Source organism: Lathyrus oleraceus, chromosome 4 (genome assembly GCF_024323335.1).
Source record: "Lathyrus oleraceus cultivar Zhongwan6 chromosome 4, CAAS_Psat_ZW6_1.0, whole genome shotgun sequence".
NCBI lineage: Eukaryota > Viridiplantae > Streptophyta > Magnoliopsida > Fabales > Fabaceae > Lathyrus > Lathyrus oleraceus.
In genome coordinates this window covers 221,680,172-221,699,929 of record NC_066582.1, presented here as the reverse complement: position 1 = coordinate 221,699,929, position 19,758 = coordinate 221,680,172, and the positions used below count along the sequence as shown (strand labels likewise).

Here is a 19,758-nt window from a genome sequence, read left to right as displayed (position 1 = left end):
CAAGTGAAAAGGATCCTGAAATATGTCAATGGCACTAGTGACTATGGGATGCTATACACTCATGGATCTGAATTTTTGTTGTCTGGATATTGTGATGCTGATTGGGCTGGAAGTGCTGATGATAGGAAAAACACATCAGGAGGATGCTTCTTCTTGGGGAACAATTTAATATCATGGTTTAGTAAGAAGGAAAATTGTGTGTCTCTTTCTACTGCTGAAGCTGAATACATGGCAGATGGAACTAGTTGCTCTCAACTGATGTGGATGAAACAAATGTTGATTGAATACAATGTCACGCAAGATGTCATGACATTGTACTGTGACAACCTGAGTGCTATAAACATTTCTAGGAATCCTATTTAGCACAGCAGGACAAAACATATTGATATCCGTCACCATTTTATTAGAGAACTCGTGGAGGATAAGATTGTAGCCTTAGAGCATGTTGCTACTGAGATGCAGTTAGCCGATATTTTTACAAAGGCATTGGATGCAAATCAGTTTGAAGTCCTGAGAGGAAAATTAGGGCTTTGCATTTATGAAGACTTGTAGCAATTAATATGGAGTGGGAAAAGTAAGCAAAGTAGTGTCTGTGTTGCTAAAATAAAGCGCCCCCATTCATCACCTAGTTTTGGAAATACCATCTATTACCTTTTCACACGCTACAACCTCACTACCTACTCCAACTCTTCCAACTTCCTGCTTCTTCCTCACACTCCTCTGCTAGGGAAACTGCAATTTTTCCACAGAAACTTCAAAAGGTCACAACATCAAACTACTTCTGCTTCAAAAACTACTAAGTCTACTCAAAAGGTTAGTGCTCCTTCCATGGACTTTCACGATGATGAGATTCTGGATGTGGTTCCTCTATCAGTTATTCCTTGTGAGGCCCTTGATTTGAACCATCCCATGGATGCCTCAACTTTTGCATGCCCCAATCAAGGTAACACCTCTAGTATCCCTTCTGGCTCATCTCATGCCACTAACTCTAAGGAAGATTTACACCACACTGATCGTGTCATAAGAAACCTAGTCACTAGAATCCTTAATGAAGGATATTCTGTGAAGGGAGTCTCTACTCCCCTGTCTAAAATGTACCCCTCTCCTGAGGTTGCACAACATAGTGAGAAGGATGATGATTCCTCCAGTTCTGAGAAGAACATGGCTGCTGAAGGTTTGTGCTCTCTAGGGCAAACTGTGTCTAGTAAAGGAAAACCTGTGGCATCTAAAACTGCCAATGCTTCCCATTCTAAGAAGCATGATGTTGCAAACGATGTGATTGACCTAGAGGATGATAGGTCTGATGATCAAGAAGATAACTTACTTCATCACTTAAAGCCAAGTATGGCTAAGCGTATGAAGACTCGAAAGGAAGATCCGTGGCTGAACTGATGTCAGCTAAAATAGCTAAGAAGACTGTTGGTGTTGGTCCTTCCAAATCTTGGAGCAAGGTTGAAGTGAAGAAGAGGAAGGTTAGAGAAGTTTCTGAGTCTGTAGAGGATGTTGAGAAAGATGTCCCTGACATCTCTCCTGTGAAGAAAACCACTGTGAGGAAGTCTTCTGGTAAAGTTCTTGCTGTGCATTTGGATAATATTTCTTTCCATCTTGAGGATGGAGCTGGCAAATGGAAATTTGTGATTCAAAGAAGGGTGGTTGTGGAAAGGGAGTTAGGAAAGGATGTCGTTGAAGTCAAGGAGGTCATGGACCTGATAAAGACTGTTGGGTTGATGAAGACTGTGGTTGGGTTCTCTCAGTGCTATGAGGGTTTAGTTAAGGAATTCATTGTCAACATTCCTAAGGATATTGCTGATAAGAATAACAAGGAATCTTGCAAAGTGTTTGTGAGAGGTAAGTGCATCACTTTCTCTCCCACTGTTATTAACAATTTTCTGGGCAGAAAAGTTGAGGGTGCAGGTGAATTGGCAGCTACAAACAATGAGGTATGTAGAGAAATTACAGCTAGGCAGGTGAAAGGGTGGCCTATTAAGAAGCATCTTCCTGCTGGGAAGTTAACTGTCAAGTATGCTATATTGCATAAAATAGGAACTGCAAATTGGGTGCCTACCAACCATATTTCCACAATTGCTAATACCCTTGGAAGATTTATCTTTGTTGTTGGAACCAAAATGAATTTTGACTATGGTAGATTTATGTTTGAACAAATTATCAAGCATGCATCTACTAATGCAGTTAAGCTGCCTATTGCCTTTCGCTCTATGATTTGTGGGATTATCCTGAATCGACACCCTGGTATTCTGAGTTCTAATGACTTACCAAGTAGAAGAAAACCTGCTCTGTCTGTGCACTATAAATTGTTTGAAGGCAGTCATGTCGAAGACATTGTCATGACATCTGCCATGAAAAAGCCAGCCTCAAAAGTTGGAACTATTACTGAGTTGAAGGAGACTTGTAAAGAGCTGGGTGAAGGGATAAGGGTAGCAACAACTAGGAAACAATCGTTGGAAGCATTGATTGCAAGCTTGGAGCAAACTGCAGGTGAAAGTATTGATCATGCTAAGGAAGCTGAAGCCCACACCACTAGTGAGAGGTCTGCAACTAATGATGAGACAATTGGCAATTCTGTTTCTAGTGCTGATGAAGCTGCAAGCTCAAGCTCCTCTGATTAGCTCCTTTGACTTTGGTCCCTAGTGATGTGATGGTGTTCATTGATGTGATGGTTTTTATTGATGTGATGGATTTTCTTGTTTTTGGCAATTCTGTTTTGCTGTTTTGTTGGTTTGTATCTCAGCTTGCTTACAACTGAATATGTACTTGGTTTTGTAACCCTTAACCTTTGACATTTTGGTTTATGACTGAATAGACGTTTATTTTGTCTCTTTGGTCTCTTTTGGCTAAAAAGGGGGAGATGTAGCTATAGCTAGATGATGTTTGATGTTATGTGTGATACAAAGAGGGAGAAGTGTTCTGTTTGTGTGAAGCAGATTGGTGCTTGGTGTGGACTAGCTAAAGGGGGAAGTGGTGTGTTCTGAGCACAAGCGCCTGTGTGTTTACTAGTTGCTATTTTTGCTAGTAATGTGTGTATGTTTACTTCTGTTGCTGACCTGAGACTTTGATTGATTTCTTGTGAACGTATGATCTAATGTATGTTTTAGCCAAAATTTGCCAAAGGGGGATTTTGTTGGTTCTATGTATTGGCATCAATTTTGGTAAAACTAAGAATTATCACAAGATGTCACGCGGGTTGTTTTGACATGTGATATCAGCTTCTTGCATGTTGTTTAAATATGGTTGTGCAGGATTTAGCTAAGATGTCAAACCCGATGTTAAGACATGTGTATACAGAACATTCAGTCTGAATGTTATGTATTTTGATATTCCGCTTGTCATACAAATCTGTGTGTGCCTATGTGGAGATTGAATGCGCTATTCAAGGAGTTATTTGATTTAAAACCAGATTGTTCTATTTTCCAATAAGGGATGATTAGCTGCTGTTTCTTAGAAGATACGCAAGGAAAATAGAATTAGGGTTTTATGTTGCCCAGGCCCATTCAAAAATCTTCTATTTAAAGGCCATGTAAAACCTGGTTTAGACACACAAGAAACGAATGATAAAGTGAGAGAATTTTAGGGTTTTAGTCTTGTGTGAGCTTGTGTATTGTGAGACATTCATTCCTCTTATTAATGTATGAACTTGACTGACTTTTGTGTTGTAATTTGTCCACTCTAAGCTTTGAAGTACGAGTGTATTTGTTTACTTGGTTGAAACTTTTAACCAAGATCAAGTATGTGTCCTTGAAGTGTGTCTTCTTTCTTTTTGTATTTGTTATTATATCACTGCTGTGATTGAGGGGGGGTGAGTAGGTTCTCATATCTAAGAGTTCTTAGATAGAAGTCACACGGGTAGAGATTAGGTGAAAAGACTGTAACTTGAAGTTCTTTACTGAGAGTCTTTGAACTAATTCTGTTTAGTGGATTCCCTTCCTGGCTTGGTAGCCCCCAGACGTAAGTGAGTTTGCACCGAACTGGGTTAACAATTGCTTGTGTCGCTTGTTCAATTGTTTCTCTGTTTTTATCCTGTTTATATTGCAGTTGTTGTTCAGATATTAGTGTCGTGACATTACCTTCGACATCTCATATCTGATACCAGAATTTCACTTGTAAATAAATCTAATCATATTAACTTGAAATTTCAAAAGACAAAAAGAAATAACAATTCCATTCAAACCTTTGGCCCCTTTATGCCCTTCTCGATTAAATTTTTATTAAAAATAATTCACCAACTTTGAAATTTTTACCACGAACTACGAGGTTTTGATCCCTTATTTTTATGTTGGTACGTAGGAACAAGTCCAAAGGCATTGTCAAACAAAAAAATATAATCAATGAATTCTTATCTCATCCCCACACTCTATTTTTATCAAACATCTTTAATACCAAAAACATATACACACATAAAAAAGGGCTCCCTAGATGTACCTAGGACACTTTGGGTGCTAACACCTTCCCGCTGTGTAACCAACCCCCTTACCTGTAATCTATGGCATTTTATTAGTTTTAGTTTGAAAACTTCTTATCTTTGGGCTTTGTTCGTATTTTTCCCTTTTCCTTTGGAAATAATAAAAGCGCGGTGGTGACTCTGGTTTTATCGATGTCAAGTTTATCCATAGCTTGATGGTCATGAATTTACCGCTACATTTCTTTGTTCTCAAGCATCAAAGATGCTCCTATTTCTCTCAAAACTTTCAACTGTGGTTCCAGTAGCTTATAATTGTGAATGCCTATTGTTTTAGAAGTCATACTTTGTCTTGAGTACTCAATCAACAAACTTGACTCTTGGATTCCTGGAAAATGCATATGCAAATTTTTTTATTATGATGTAATGACAATGCATGATGGAATGATATGTATCACATAGATTCACTGCTCTGACATAATATGGATGATCTGTATATGTTGTTCGTTGTAAGTTCAAAGGTTCAACGTAGTGTGAGAAACAAGGTAGGTAGAGTCTACAGTTTCCTGCAAGAAAAACCACATCCCCCTCACACGTATGGACTATTCTCCAAAGATGGTCCCTAAAAGGTCTCCCAGAGTCATCGACTCCAAAGGAAAATAACCTGTCATAGCGAATTCTCGCAGAACAAAAGTACTTCCAAGTGAATCTAGTTGGGGTGTGGTTCTCGTGACAAGCCAACGCGCGAAACTCAGGTGTACACGACTATCCACAAGTCTATCATGTGTGTATAACAAGATCGGGTGTAGATCTTCACTCATGTAACATCACCCCAACCCAACAACAACATATATAGATATCCAGAATAATAGAGTATGCAAATGGAAAAACAGTAAAGTAAGCGATAAATAATATAAAGATAAAGCGAGTAAAGAGATAAAGATAAACACCTAAAGCAAAACAAACAAAACTATACTCGACTCTTTTTAGAGACGAGGAAGTACTCCAAGTAGCATAGCATTCCTAGCAGAAGCCGCCAGCTGAAGCTAGCGGAAATATACCCGAACACATCGCATGCTCGAACATACAACAAAGTCGCCATCGAACAATATTTATTCCTGAAGGAAAGGAAAAACATTGATAAAACCCGGGGAAAGAGAAACTAGGTAAGGAAGTCGGTTATGTAATGGGAAGGTATAAGCACACCTAACATCTGTTATACTCAATGGGAATTGTTTTGATTGTTCTAGCTCGAATGGGTGTTATATCTAAAGGTTTACTCGCAAAAGAATAAGGGAAAAGAAAAGAGGTAGAGTGCTCGGTGAGGATTGGAGCCCTCATTCCTACATACCCTTATAGTACAATAAGGAATTCAGAGCTCCGTAGTTCATATAACTAGTGGTAGGAGGTGAAAAAAAGTTGTGATAAAGGTATAGTCTAAACCAAAAGATTGTGTTATTTGACTTCAAAAAGGGATGAAATCTGAACCCAAGAGTAAAATTGGCGTGAACCATATGTGGGGTAGCCGGGGTGTGGTGCCATTATATGGTATGGTAGAAAAAAAGAGAATTAAGTGTTTGGTGTCAGAGACAAACAACTCTTGGTTCACAAGCAAACACAAGATGGAGCTCAAAGAGATAATGTATTTTGCTCAAAGATAATAGTGTATCACATGAAGTGAATGAAAGTGAAAGGTTTTGAATATATCATAGAGATGAATGGAATGATAGAGAAAAGTACCCAAGATCAAAGAATTAGAGGTGTTGATAAAAGTGACCGAAGGGTATGGTTCGAAACCAAAGGTAAGAGTGTATTGGAATCCATAGAGGAATGAAAATTTTACCATAGAGGGAAACATGCTTATTGGCAAAAAAAAAATAAAGAATAAAATGTTTGGTTTGACAACACAAACAACTCTTGGTACAAACACAGACTTCTGATTAATCTTCTTAAAAGGATATATATGGAATTCCAAAGAAAATGTATTTGGTTTCAAAGAAATAATATGTCACTGGGATGAATGGTCATGATTGAATGTAGATGATGGTTAATGAAAGACATGGATGGTTCCCTAAGGCAAAAGGAATAATTAGGAATGTGCTCGCCAAGGATTCACATCCTTGTGCCTATGTATTCTCACTGTACAATGAGAAAGTCAGAGCATTCGTAGTTCGTGGAACCACGAGAACAAAGGAAAGAGATTGAAAGTGATGAAAAGTATAATTTGCACCAAAAGACAATGGTAGCATGGGAACCCATAAAAGTAAATGAACTTTGAACTGAAGAGTAAATAGGCGTTTTGGCCAACAAGGAAGGAATAAATTGTTTGATTTGACAACATAAACATCTCTTAGTTCACAAGTTAAACTCCGATTATATCATCCTAAAAGGGTATATATTGGGCCCACAAGAGTGTTATTTGGTACAAGGAACAATATATCACTGTAGGGTACAAACAACTTGAAACCAAAGAAGAATGGTATATTGGATCCTCGAAGGAATAAACTCTGAACCAAAGAGTAAACATGCGTTTTGGCAAAAAAAGAAGGAATAAAGTGTTTGGTTGGACAACATAAACATCTATTGGTTCAAAAGGTGGACTCCGATTAAATCTTCCTAAAAGGATGTCCATGGAATCAAAGGAATTTGTATTTGATCTCACAAAGATGGTATTGATTGATGAATGGACGAGTAATAAATAAGGTAGCTCGCGGAGAATCTAAATCCTCGTGCCTACATATTCTCACCGTACAATGAGAAAGGATGAGCTTTCATAGTTCGGCCCACTACGACACGAAGGAAAGATTGATTGATGAAGAATAATAAATAGAGCCTCTCACAGAGAATATGAATCCTCGTGCCTACATATTGTCACCGTGAAATGAGAAAGTCAAATCTTTCGTAGTTCAACCCACTACAAACAGAAACAAAGACATCAAGAGCCTGAGGCAAGAAATATGATGTATGATAATGGAAGATGAAGACTTGGCTTGTGATTCTCATCATAACTTTCAAGTTGCTGAAGAAGAATCCTTGCTGCTCCTTATGATGATGAAGACCTTATTAATCATTCGATTCGAATTGTATTAAAGTCTATGAACAAAGGCGAATACCTTGAGCAACTAGGTCATTCGTCCTGTACCCAAGGATAACCTAGAAAAGGATAGGATTTCTCCACTCTCATCATTCTTTGCTACTTAAGGTTAATGTCACATGATTTGATTCATTGTTGGTAATTTGCTGATAGAGTCTTCTGCTTGTTGCACTGTTGCTTTGTGATGGGAGACTTGACAATCATTTGATTTGAATTGCCCAAAAGTCTATGAACAAAGGCGAATACCTTGAGCATCTGGGTCTTTTGTCCCGTACCCAAGGATTCCCTAGACAAGGATAGGATTTCTCCACTCTCATCATTCTTTGTTACTTAAGGCTCATGTCGTACAATTTGAATCTTGACTGGCAAGCTCTTGAAGAAACACCTTTGATATGCTTTATATAATCCATTATTTGATTTTTCTGGGATGCCTTGCATGAAAGTCTGGACTTGAGGCCTTGAGATTCACAACTTACAGAAATAGTCTCATCAAGTGATCAAGGGGCTTTTGATCACTTGACTAGACTGTGGGGTTATACATGAACCAAAGAATTTAGCTAATCAAAATTTATTTTGATCAACTTAAATCAAAGGGTTTGAATTAGATTAAAAATTATGGTTAACCTAGTCTAAAGGTTAATAATATGTACAAAATCCTAGCTAGGGGATCATGCAACATCTAATATTAATTTAATCAACTATCCAAAATACCACATGAAAAATCCATTAAAAGTGAACCATTATTCTAAGGCATACCCTAATCCAAGGGAGCATGAAATTTGACAATTAAACCATATGGTTAAAATGGTCAAATTACATGGTATGTTCAACTAGAGAATTAAAACTAGGATTAAATCTAATTAAAAATTAATCATTCTAATTATTTCTAACCAAAACAATTAATTCCAATTAACAATTTTAATCCAAATTAAATTCTAAAATCTAAAATGTTAATCCTAATTGTTACTCTAATTAACCTAATTAATAGGAACTAATTAAGGCAAAACAATTATTAAAAAAATGATTAACAAATAATAAATGAAAATAGGCCAGAAGGGGGGGGGGGGGGGGGTAAAGGCCCTGTTTAGGGTACACAAGCAAAAAACACGTTTGGGCTTTGGAAGCCACAAGCCCAAAATTCAACTCCATCCAATAAGGGCTGAATATGACTCGGGTAGGGTGATAGTGAAGAAAATCAACTTAGGCCCGTGTTTGGGCCCATTCAGAATTTGGCCATGGTTCAATTAGGACCGTGATGGAAATGGGAGATTTAGAAAGTCAAATAATTAGCACGTGGCCAAAAGATCAAAAAGAGTTGACTGAAATTTGAAAAAATGCACCTTTAAAAAGTGGACTCAAGTTACGTTCAACTTGACACCACCGTGGGCCATTGCGCCAGAAATCGCCTCCGACGATGGCCACCAGAAACAAAAATTAAACATACCACTGACCTTGTCTCATTCTCCTGACCGCGAATATGTCACTATTTTCTCAATATTTCACATCTAAAGTCCTAACCAAATCGTACACCTTAAGAACCCTAAAAGTTCATCCACAAATTACATAGGGAATAACAAGATTCATAGCCCTACATGTTAGGGCTTTGATCCGCCTTGATGCAAGCTACAAAATGATAACCTAATTACAATGAAATGGTGAAGATGAACATACCTCCGAAGCTGAGAATTGCTTCGGCAAAGTGTTGGATCGGAGAAGATGACACAACAAGGGAAAATCACTTGAACCAGATAACTCACGATATTGATTCTTCTTCAATATTTCACTACTTCTTCTGTCTTTCTATGAGAGTTGAAATTGGTCTTGTGAGGGACGAAAAGAGTGGTTTAGCTCACTCTTATTAAAGCTTCGATGTGAAGCTTCAATGGAGTTTTGGAAAACGAGCTCTGAGTGAGGGAGAGAATTGAGATCAGAGAGAGATCGAAATCTGGAATTTTCAGAGTGAGTGTGTATGCTTTCCTTGGGTGAATGACGGGTAGTGATTACACACAGACACTAAAACTTATTTTTCTCAAGAAAATAATTTTCTAAAATGTCTTGAAATACATAATGGTCATTAACAAGAGATGTGTGACCCTCTTTCAAGGATTCTAAAGTACTTTTAAGTTTTAAAACTTCTCCCTCAAGTTAGGGTGATGACAGGGTTCTATTTACATAATTATTTCTTCTTTGTTATATGTTGAAGAGAATAAAATGATGGTTGAGAGAGAGAGAGAGAGAGAGAGAGAGAGAGAATGATAAGCTTTTAACAGGAGAGGGGGAGTGTAGAATACAAGAATAGTTTAAATATTAAAGTTAGAGGATTTGACTTTAAATATTTTTCGTTCATATAACATGATAAAATGTGTAATTAGATTTAAATATGTATATTAAATATTTAAGTCAGAGGACTTAACTTTAAAATGTTTCATTTTCAACAAATAAAATTGACAAAATTTAGAATGAGTGACACATGTTTAAAGTCTTGTTTCTTTACACGAAAATGCTTATACTAAATTCAAAAAAATATTGTATCTTTCAAGTCATAAGTTACTTCGACTAGTTTTAAAGAAGTCTTGTACTTCGAGTTTGATGTTTTATATTTTATATATAATAAATGCCCCACTTAAATATTAGTTATCGAAGTAGATTTAGAATTGATATTTTAAAGAAACTATGTAAAATTCATGTTCTCATTGATTTTCTTTTGATGACTAGTCGTTTCTAAATTTCAAAATTATTGGAGATATCTTGTCATATGTCATGACTCCGCGTACATTTGTAAGTGTCACTCACATTGAGATAATTCTTTTTCTACACACGACTTCCCAACATCTCATGCCTTTTGGAACATGTCACTGATAGAAGTAATTTGACAACACTTTTTGAATTATTATTTTTATAAGTTGACACGCTTCAAAATTTCATCTTGCTGTAACTCTTTGAATATTATCCTTGTCCATAATTACTTTGCATTTATTTCTTAAAAAATTCTATCTTTCACCACATACAAGATGTACTATTCTAAAATATCTCCAATGGTATTTTAGAATCCTAAACAGATCTTCAAAACAGAGAAAAACATGTAATCCGAAGATCTCAAGTATTCATCTCTTTCACTTTCAACCATCAGAGTTTAACATTTCTAGGTCCTCACTTCAAATCATTATTTCCAAATCAACCTATGTATCTTTTTCTTGCCTTCAAAGCTTTTGGTAAGCCTCACTTTCCTAAAACAACTACTAATGTCATTAAGTTTTTTCCTAACTATTTTAAACACCGAGCACTAAAAACCTCATTGGAAATTCTTTATATTTATCTTGGTTAAACTGAGTGAAAGAAAACAAAATAGATTTTTGGAAGAAAATGGGTATTTGTGCTATCACTATGCTAAGTAAAAAACTAACATAGATGATAATTTATCGAAAATATTCAATTTATTAGAAATATTAAAAGTAATTTATTTTTGGGATCACTTTAAGTAAGCATTTCACATTTCTTATTACATAATGACGATTACCCTATTTAACGTAGCTTCCATCACCAATCTCAAAATAACCAAAAGGAGTCTCTATACATCTCAAGCAATGAGAAAATTGCATTTCTTATGGTTTGACTTCATCATTCTATCGTTTGTTCTAGATCACATTTGATTTGAAAAACTCTCCTTCATATGAATATATTACTTCAGAAGGGTCATATTGTTAGCTAGAGAAAGTTAATATAGGTCATTTTTAATGAATTTATATGACGTGTGCAGTTTTCTTTCAAAGAATCCAGATTTTCTTTTTCATATAGGATATTTTGTTTGGCATCTGTAATTGTGGTTGAATGTCATTTCCTCATCTTGGCTCGAAGATCTCACCATATCCCTTCTTCCCGAGAACCCATTTTATGAGGGGCTAGTTTATCTCAATGACAAAGATAGTTAAGGTGTTCCTTAAACCACTTTTAAACATCATTTCAATATGTTTCTACCCATATAGCCTCATATTATGGCTCTATTTTCTAATTAAAGTATGAGGTCAAGTTGACTTACCCATAAGTTCTCATGTTCAGGTACTCAAACCCAAATTTAATATCATATAAATAGTATTTAGTAGGTCGAGTAATTCCTTAATGAGCTTGAATATCCCCTTACCTATCTCAATTAGTGTCTATAATTTAGTTTTGCTCAAAATTTTCATTTTTCAATCATTGATGATGGAAAACCTTTTCCTTGTGGGAAAAATATCTTGGATAATTTATGATAAAATAGACGCGAGAGGAAAAAGTTAAAGTTTAATTTCTCTCATGTACCCTTAATGATTTGTTATTATTCCTCACTTAGCTTTGAACCTTGGTGGATTAAAATTTCAAATAAGTTTCAATATCTTTTGATGATTATTTTCAAGCCCATCGATTAATGTTTCTTGTGTTCAAGTAAGAGATCCCAACACCAATAGTACATGTACACGTTGTAAATAGATTTCCCAATTCAAACAGTATTTTTTAAAGTTTCATATGATCATAGAAATTTAAGTCAAGTTTTATATCTTCTGCTACTAAAACCTTATTTAAAAAAACTCAAACTTAGAAAGAAAGACTTGAAATTAGTGCAAAATTTAAAGAATCATACTTTGAAACAGAGATTTTGAATTATTCTTTCATAAATTTCTTCTTTTTCCTAACGTTCATTTTTGTGTGGAAAGACCTATGCCTTGAGCGAACTGGTTTTTCAAAAGCACAATTAGTTACAACTAGTCATATAACCTTTATAATTTTCCCACTTACCTTGGCATAAACCTATATTCAAGTAAATTTTGTACGAGACGGAAAGGTAAGTTCCAAAACTTTTTGTTGGTTTGTAAATTTTCTTTATATTTTGATGCTCATTAAATATCATATATAGATGTCTTGGTTTATAAGAATGGTTCTTGGGCTTGGTCTTTAAACTTGAGGGATGAAGACTTAATTGGAGAAGTTCGTGATCAGCTAGAGTATTTATCACTTTTTGTGAACCATCCTCTCCCTTTTTCCGATTGTGCCAATACCTTTATCTTGTGGAGGGAGAGTTCTGGTTTTTTAGTCAGCAGTAGCTAGGTGGAGTTTCAAAAGCAGCTGCATGCAAATTTCGTAATGGATTATGCATCTCTTGTTGGTTTAGATTTGATATGGAAGTAAAAAATTCCTAGTAAAATCCAGGTTTTCGGATGGAGAATGTTGATGGAAGGCCTTCCGACCAAAGTTCAATTGATCAAAATAAATAATCTTCCAGAAGTAGATAACGAAGCTTGTGCTTTTTGGATAGAGAATGTTGATATAAAGATGCATCTTTTCAAAAATTGTGTGATTAGTAAAGCTATTTTGAATGATGTTTTTTCTTGGCTGGGAATAGAGATGGAGGAAGGCAATTGTTCCTTGGAAGATTATTTGATTTTGATCTTTTCAAAGTGGAAGAGGAGATTTCTTGAAAAACTTGGCTTGTTATGGAGAGCAACTGTTTGAATCCTTTGGTTAAATAGAAATGCGATTATTTTTAAGGATGAAGAAGATCTAGAAAATTTGGAGTTCGTCAATAGGATCAAATCTCTTTCGCGGGATTGGCATACCTCCTTCTTTTGTAGCAACGTTTCTCATTGTTGGGAGAATTGGAAGTGTGATTCGGATCGAATTCTAACCTGTAGATTCTTGTAATTTTTGCTTTTGAGGCCTTTGATTTTTATTTTGGCTTCTTTCTTCTTGCGTTAAAAGTTGTGCACCCATAATGCCTCTCATAATCTAATTTGTTTCTTATAAAAATTGCCTTACTTGTAAATCTTCCTAAAACTAAGAAGAATAATCGATCCACCCTTCTCACTAATGAGCCTTCTAATGGAACCTCTTAACTAAAATTATAGAAGTTGTCAAAGTCTAAAGTTAACCCTTCTTTTACCCATTTATTGAACACTAAGGAATTGAAGAACTTAAGGTTTTACTTAGTTATGAATTGGAAATGATAATGTCTCACCCTTCTTTGTATAATGTTTGTTTACTTATGTTTGCATATTTATTCTCGCCATGCATCTTTATCCACCACTTTGATTTTGAAAAAGAGGGAGAAGTATACTTTCATGGGGAATAAAGTATACTCTCTATTTAACTCAAGGGGAGTTTAATTACTCCAAACATATTTGTGCTATTTTATTTTGACACCTCCCCTGAAAGACGTGTTGTTATCATAAAAAAAGGGAGAATATGGAACCTTGTTTGGCAAGTGATATGCCTTTACAAAAGGACAATAACTTTTGTTGGTTTTTTTTATGATGACAACTTATTCATGATGAAAATAAATTTAACAAGTCAAACATAAGTTCTTAAACAGATAAAGATGAAAACCTAAGTATTAGGGTTTAATGGACATGACTATCTGAGGTTGGAAACAAAGTGGAATATTAGCTTAAGCCTCATCTCAAGAGAACTCAAGAAAGTATCTTCCAAAAGAAATCATTTGACAAAGTCTTTAAGTGCAAGCAAAACCCTACCTTAGTCCGAGTGAACATTGTAAAACGAAAGGGAATACTCATAAAAGTGTGTATAGCTAAAACACACACATACACTAAAACTTATTTTTAAACTGATTTTTCTCAAGAAAATATTTTCTAAAATGTCTTTAAATACATAATGGTCATTAACAAGAGATGTGTGATCCTTTTTCAAGGATTCTAAAGCACTTTTAAGTTTTAAAACTTCTCCCTTAAGTTTCATTTTTTTTTCTTTTACAAAGAAAGTTTACCAAAAGAATTCAAAGAATCATCATGCATTTCATGAAAGCTTCAAACAAGTGATTAAACAAAGGTAAATAATGTATGCTAGAATCAATTACTCCCACATCTATTTGTTTGTTTCTCGCCATCAAACAAATGTTATATACTTCTTCACTTGACCCAGTATTGGAAGATGGAGAATCTTCACCTTTTTTCAAAGGAATCTATTCCCTACTTAATTTTACTTTTCTATTGTACTTATAGAAATCTTGCTTGCTTTTGTGCTTCAATAAACTTGGACAATTTTTTTTTGTAGTGACCGGTTTTATTATATTATTAGTAGTTGCTTTCTTTCTTCCTTCTTATTGTCTTCCCATTTCCTTGGAGGATTAGATCTTCTGAATTTCACCAAATCTTTATCATAATGCTTTAGAGTATTTCTTTTCATATACTTATTGTAGCATTTAACAAACAAACTCATCTCTTCATCATTTGAAGAGTCTTCATTGAAATTAATTTCATCATCCTTTACTTTGGCCTTGTAAGAGGAAGCCTTCAAGGAGATTCTAACCTTATCTTCTTTAAACTTTTCTTTATTTTTAATATTTTCTTCACTTGATTTGAGGATTTTCAAATCATGTTCATGTTTGAAAATATTTCCAAAAGGATTAAATATGTCCAAAGTTTTTAAATCCCACGACTCTTTTATGATTGTAACCTTTGGTTACTATTCCCATCACATAGACCTAAATAACTTGTTAGCACAAACCTTGTTAGATATGGTATTTCCTAATTTTTCTAACTTGTTTATTATATGAACAAAGCACATCTACATGGAAGTGACGGATTCACCGGGCTCCATACAAAAAACTCGTATTCTCTGTTTACGTGTTAATTTTAGTTGCCTTACAAATTTAGTACCCTCATTAAGGATCTAAAGTGAGTTACATATTTCATAAGATGTATTACAATACGAGGTCGAAAAATATACATCAACACTCAAGACATATATCAGTATATTCCTCGCTTTCAAATTATAAGGTGCCTTCTTAGTTTCTTCATCATTTTAGTCCTTTGGGGATTTTATAACAAACACGCCATCAACAATACTTATTTTGGGACAAAAGGACCATCCTCGATGGATACCCAAAGAATTGTATATACTTACATAAAGTGTACATACATGCACTGTAACATCCTACACTGTAAAACTTATGTAAAAAGGTTTACTCGACAATTTAAAGTATCACCAAAAACAACGCTTCAAAACACACCAAGCATTTGAAATTTACACAGAAAAATCAACATACTAAAATCTTTCAAATTAACTTCATCAATTATTAAACTTTTAAAACACCAAAATCAACATTGACTCAAAACATAACAAACACCCGTCTCTAATGTTACACGATAAGAGCACTAAAACCACTAATGTGCGATAAAATCGATAAATAAAACAAAGAGTAGCTCCAACATGCCACCTTCTACACACAACAACAACTTTACTCATGAGTATCTGCAAGATGTCTATGGTGGAAAACATTAAACAAATGGTTGAGAAACAACTTCAATACGAACGATGTAAAGAATGCGAACATAAAGAAATACACAACATATCATACATCCAATACATAACCAACATCACCAAAATCTCATACCCATTCATAATAATGTACAAGTATATATGTAATGCGACTCACAACATAACGTGACACTTATACGTGTGGTACCGACTCAACATTTGGTTCTCTCTGGAACTAGGTCCCCCCTTTTGAACCCTTGAGCCCCCCTTCTAAGCTCCAAGACCCCCATTATAAGCTTGGGACAAGCCACTAGTCCCCCTTCTGAACTAGCCAACATACCTTTTTAAACGGCACGAAACAATGACACATGTCCATACAAATCAATGCAACAACAATAATAATGTTTACGACCCCCCTTTTGACCATAAACAACATGCATTGACACACAATAGTAATCCACCCTTCTGAATTACTATCCACGAATAACAAAAACAATGCACATTATCAACATATAATTAATCACCATAGAATCATGCATTTCATAACAATAAGAATCACATTCACACCATATAATATCACCAAACAGAAACACCACATCAAATATGTATTCACACAACATTCAATCATGTTAAATTATTCTAACATCAACTCATTAACATAAGCATGACGATTCACACAATTATCCATACATTTCACAATATACTATCCTACATTGAACATACGTCTACACATCAATTATCTCACAAGTCACTACCATTAGGTAGCTCTGCGTGTTAGCTCTCCAGCACTTAAAATGACATGTCATTTGGACCTACAGAACTAAGTTATGGGCATAAATCATCGTGCAACATACTAGGTTTCAATTAAGATTTTTTTTCCAAACTTAGCCAACACCAATCAATTGACATCAAATTCAATTACATTTTGCCTTTAATGTTTTCGCTTTTAGACTGCATGCAATCGATTAATTCAATACATTAATCTATTGTCATGGTTGTTTTTTCTAATTTTTTTCCAAAACAAACATGCAAGCAATCGATTGACATATAATGTCAATCGATTGACATAGGTCTAATTTCCAGAAATTCCTATTTTTTTACAAATGATCTTCATCTCTCTCATTCACCACACCTCATACCTCATTCCAATTATTATAATAATATTCAACTACCCCATAACACGAATTAAATAGTGCGCAATAATATCTCCACAATCAAACCTATTAAAGTGCACATATCAGTCATGGATCAAGGTAATTTGACATACAATTAAATCATCACCTTCACCAACATTCATATTCATGTTCAAAGCTTCAAATATTCAAAATAGCAGAAAATCATATACTCATAAACAGAATGATTCACGCGTGAATTTAGTCATAATAATCACATAATCAATCATCAATTTTTAGATTGCAAGACAAAAACAACACATCAAAACAAAAATTACACAATCCTAATTAGAGTAAGAGTCTATCTTCTCTACCCTTTCATTCTAAACACCCATATAGAAGCCTTTTTCCCATTACCTTAGAATCCTAGCATAAAATTTGAACTAATCAAGGTTTGTGATTAGAGATCACCTTCCTTCAAGCCCTACCCTAGCCTTGCTCTTGCTTCCTCTCTCAAAAATCATGTTTTCATGTGCCGACAACTCTTAGGTCTCTAATCCCCTTTTTATGTCAAAGACCTAATTTAAACTCTTGATAATTACACTAAGGCTCAACTAAAACATAAACTTTCTTCACTACTCATCTAATTTTCCTTTATGTCAATTCAGTCCCAACTCCACTAATTCTCACTATTTCTCATTTTATTTTAATCAATTAATTAAAAATAATCACCCGTTCTTATTATTTCTAATTAAATTAATTATTCTAATCCTTCTAGTCCTTCAACCACCCCATCAATGCTCTCACCCCACCCCACCTGACACCACATGAGAGCTCTATTATAAGTTAATCGGATTTCGAGGTGTTACAACTCTTTTCAATGCCCATAGTTTCCCCCTCTGAATATGAGAGCTCTATTATACACACCATTTAGGTCATCCTTACCCATATTCTCAACTTTTGAAGTCGGAAGGCTTGATGAGAAGATGTGGCTCATAGGCGAATTGTTGGATTAAATATGGGTTTAAAATGGTCTATAGGTGGAGAGCTGAATAAATACTTCCCTAATAAAATCATTTTTAAAAACGTTTTTAAAAATCAAAGTTAAAAATTGTGCGGGAGCGGAAGTTTTAGAAATGTGTAGATAGAGAAATTACATGATTGACTTAATGTACCGAAAATACAATGATATTAATATGATTAACTCAATAGTAAATAATATGCTAATTAATCAAAATCGACTTATAACGATATAATTGAACATAATTTTATTAAATTACCATGAACAACAAAACCTAGCAACATTTAATTCTAGAAAGAAAAAAAACATAATAACATGCAAATCTATACAAAACTTTATAGAGAGGGATAGAACAAAATCTACACCATGGTTTATGCTGGTGTTTACCTGTGAATTTGGCTAACAAATTCTAGTCCTCCCAAGCATGGTAACTTATGGGATCAACTAGATTTATCCCAGGACATACGTGCAAAAGTTATAATTATCGTGTGTAGTGTTTGCATAAACACTCAAGAGTTTTGTTTTGAAAATAACTCTTGAAACAAATGAAGAACAAGACGTAAAATGTTTGCTATGTTTTGATTAAATATTGGAAAAAAGGAAAGTAAAAAATTAAATATAAGTAAAATATTTTGATAAATAAAATGGTGTATGAACGTACATTTGTATTCAAATTCACTTTTTTCTCTCTTTGACACAGATACTTTGAGTAAGTGAGTTCTGCAGTAATTTCAACAAGCAGATTTTCCTAAGTTACAATCCTTATTTATAGTAAAACTAAATAACTACTTCTTAACATGTCTTTCTTCCCCACTCTCCATGTTCTTCCTCCATGCAAAATCGTCTCCAGATGTGCTTCCACACGTCTCTTGTCTTGGATAAGGCTGAAAGATAATTATTTAGAATTTCATTCCTCAACAGCCTCTAGTCGAGAGAAATAGCTTTTCATCTTGCATGAATTTTCATTAAGTCCCATATATCACACAATGTATACATGGGCTTCAACTAGCTTCTTAAAGCCAGTTTTAGGTGTCGACGGGATCTTGTATTGGTTTTTTCTTTATATGCATCATTGTCTTCTTAGTTTAAAATTTTTTTAGGTCGATGGTAAACCTTCTATTACACCCCCAAAACAGAAGAAGAATGACGCTTCCTAAAAACATGCTAAGAAGATCATTGTCGAGGACTCTTTTCCTAAAGCTCCTAAGTAGAAGAAATCTAAGAAAGTGAAACCTCCTGGCGCTACTTCTCAACAAACTTTAATCACTTCAACCACTACCACTAGAGAATAAACCAAGACACCAAAGCTTAAAGCTCCCTAGCTTGTCGAAAAAGAACCAGACGTATCAAAACCAATCAATTTTGGCGATCCTGAAAGTGCCAATTCTAGTCCCGACATAAACATAGAGAATGTAGTTTTACTTCGTCAAGTAAACTATTTACGTCTTCGACATTTTATTCTTAACTTGAGTCCTTATTTCAGGATAATCCTTCCAAAAATACCCTATCTACTATCAAGTATCCTGATCCTACACTGGCACAAGTTCTCCGCGCACTGAGCCTAAGTATTTCAAAGGCTCAACTGGAGAAGTGAATCAACCATTCCTGTCATATGTCAAACTGCCTAGTCCACTTGTTCATGTTTAACGAAGTTAATCTCACTATTGCGACCAAATCTGGTGAGAAGTCCGACGGAAGCTTTGACATAATTATGAACTACAAACTCCCAACAGTATCTATGGAAACTTCGCTATCACCTGAAGACCTCGAAAAGATCAAGGAAAGTAAACCATCTAAGTATTTTAAAATTATGATAAGTTCTCAGAGAAGTTCTGGCGACAAGTGTTCTAGTGCTTCAATGACATCTGGTGGA

General features: G+C 34.9%; 1 protein-coding gene across 1 annotated transcript; it reads left to right on the top strand.

Moving 5' to 3' along the window:
- The first annotated feature begins 1,092 nt into the window (after positions 1-1,092).
- LOC127136765 (uncharacterized) lies at positions 1,093-2,627 on the top strand. Its single transcript, XM_051063287.1, has 3 exons — positions 1,093-1,275; positions 1,539-2,142; positions 2,371-2,627. Exons 1-3 carry the CDS (start codon positions 1,093-1,095, stop codon positions 2,625-2,627), a joined length of 1,044 nt encoding a protein of 347 aa, XP_050919244.1.
- Positions 2,628-19,758: the final 17,131 nt, after the last annotated feature.

What these genes read in the sequence shown, in the direction of transcription:
- LOC127136765 (XM_051063287.1), top strand. Translation starts at nt 1,093, where the DNA reads ATGTACCCCTCTCCTGAGGTTGCACAACATAGTGAGAAGGATGATGAT. An exon ending in AGCATGATGTTGCAAACGAT is followed by an intron (nt 1,276 to 1,538) that starts GTGATTGACCTA and finishes TCTCCTGTGAAG; the next exon opens with AAAACCACTGTGAGGAAGTC. An exon ending in CAAAATGAATTTTGACTATG is followed by an intron (nt 2,143 to 2,370) that starts GTAGATTTATGT and finishes TGAAAAAGCCAG; the next exon opens with CCTCAAAAGTTGGAACTATT.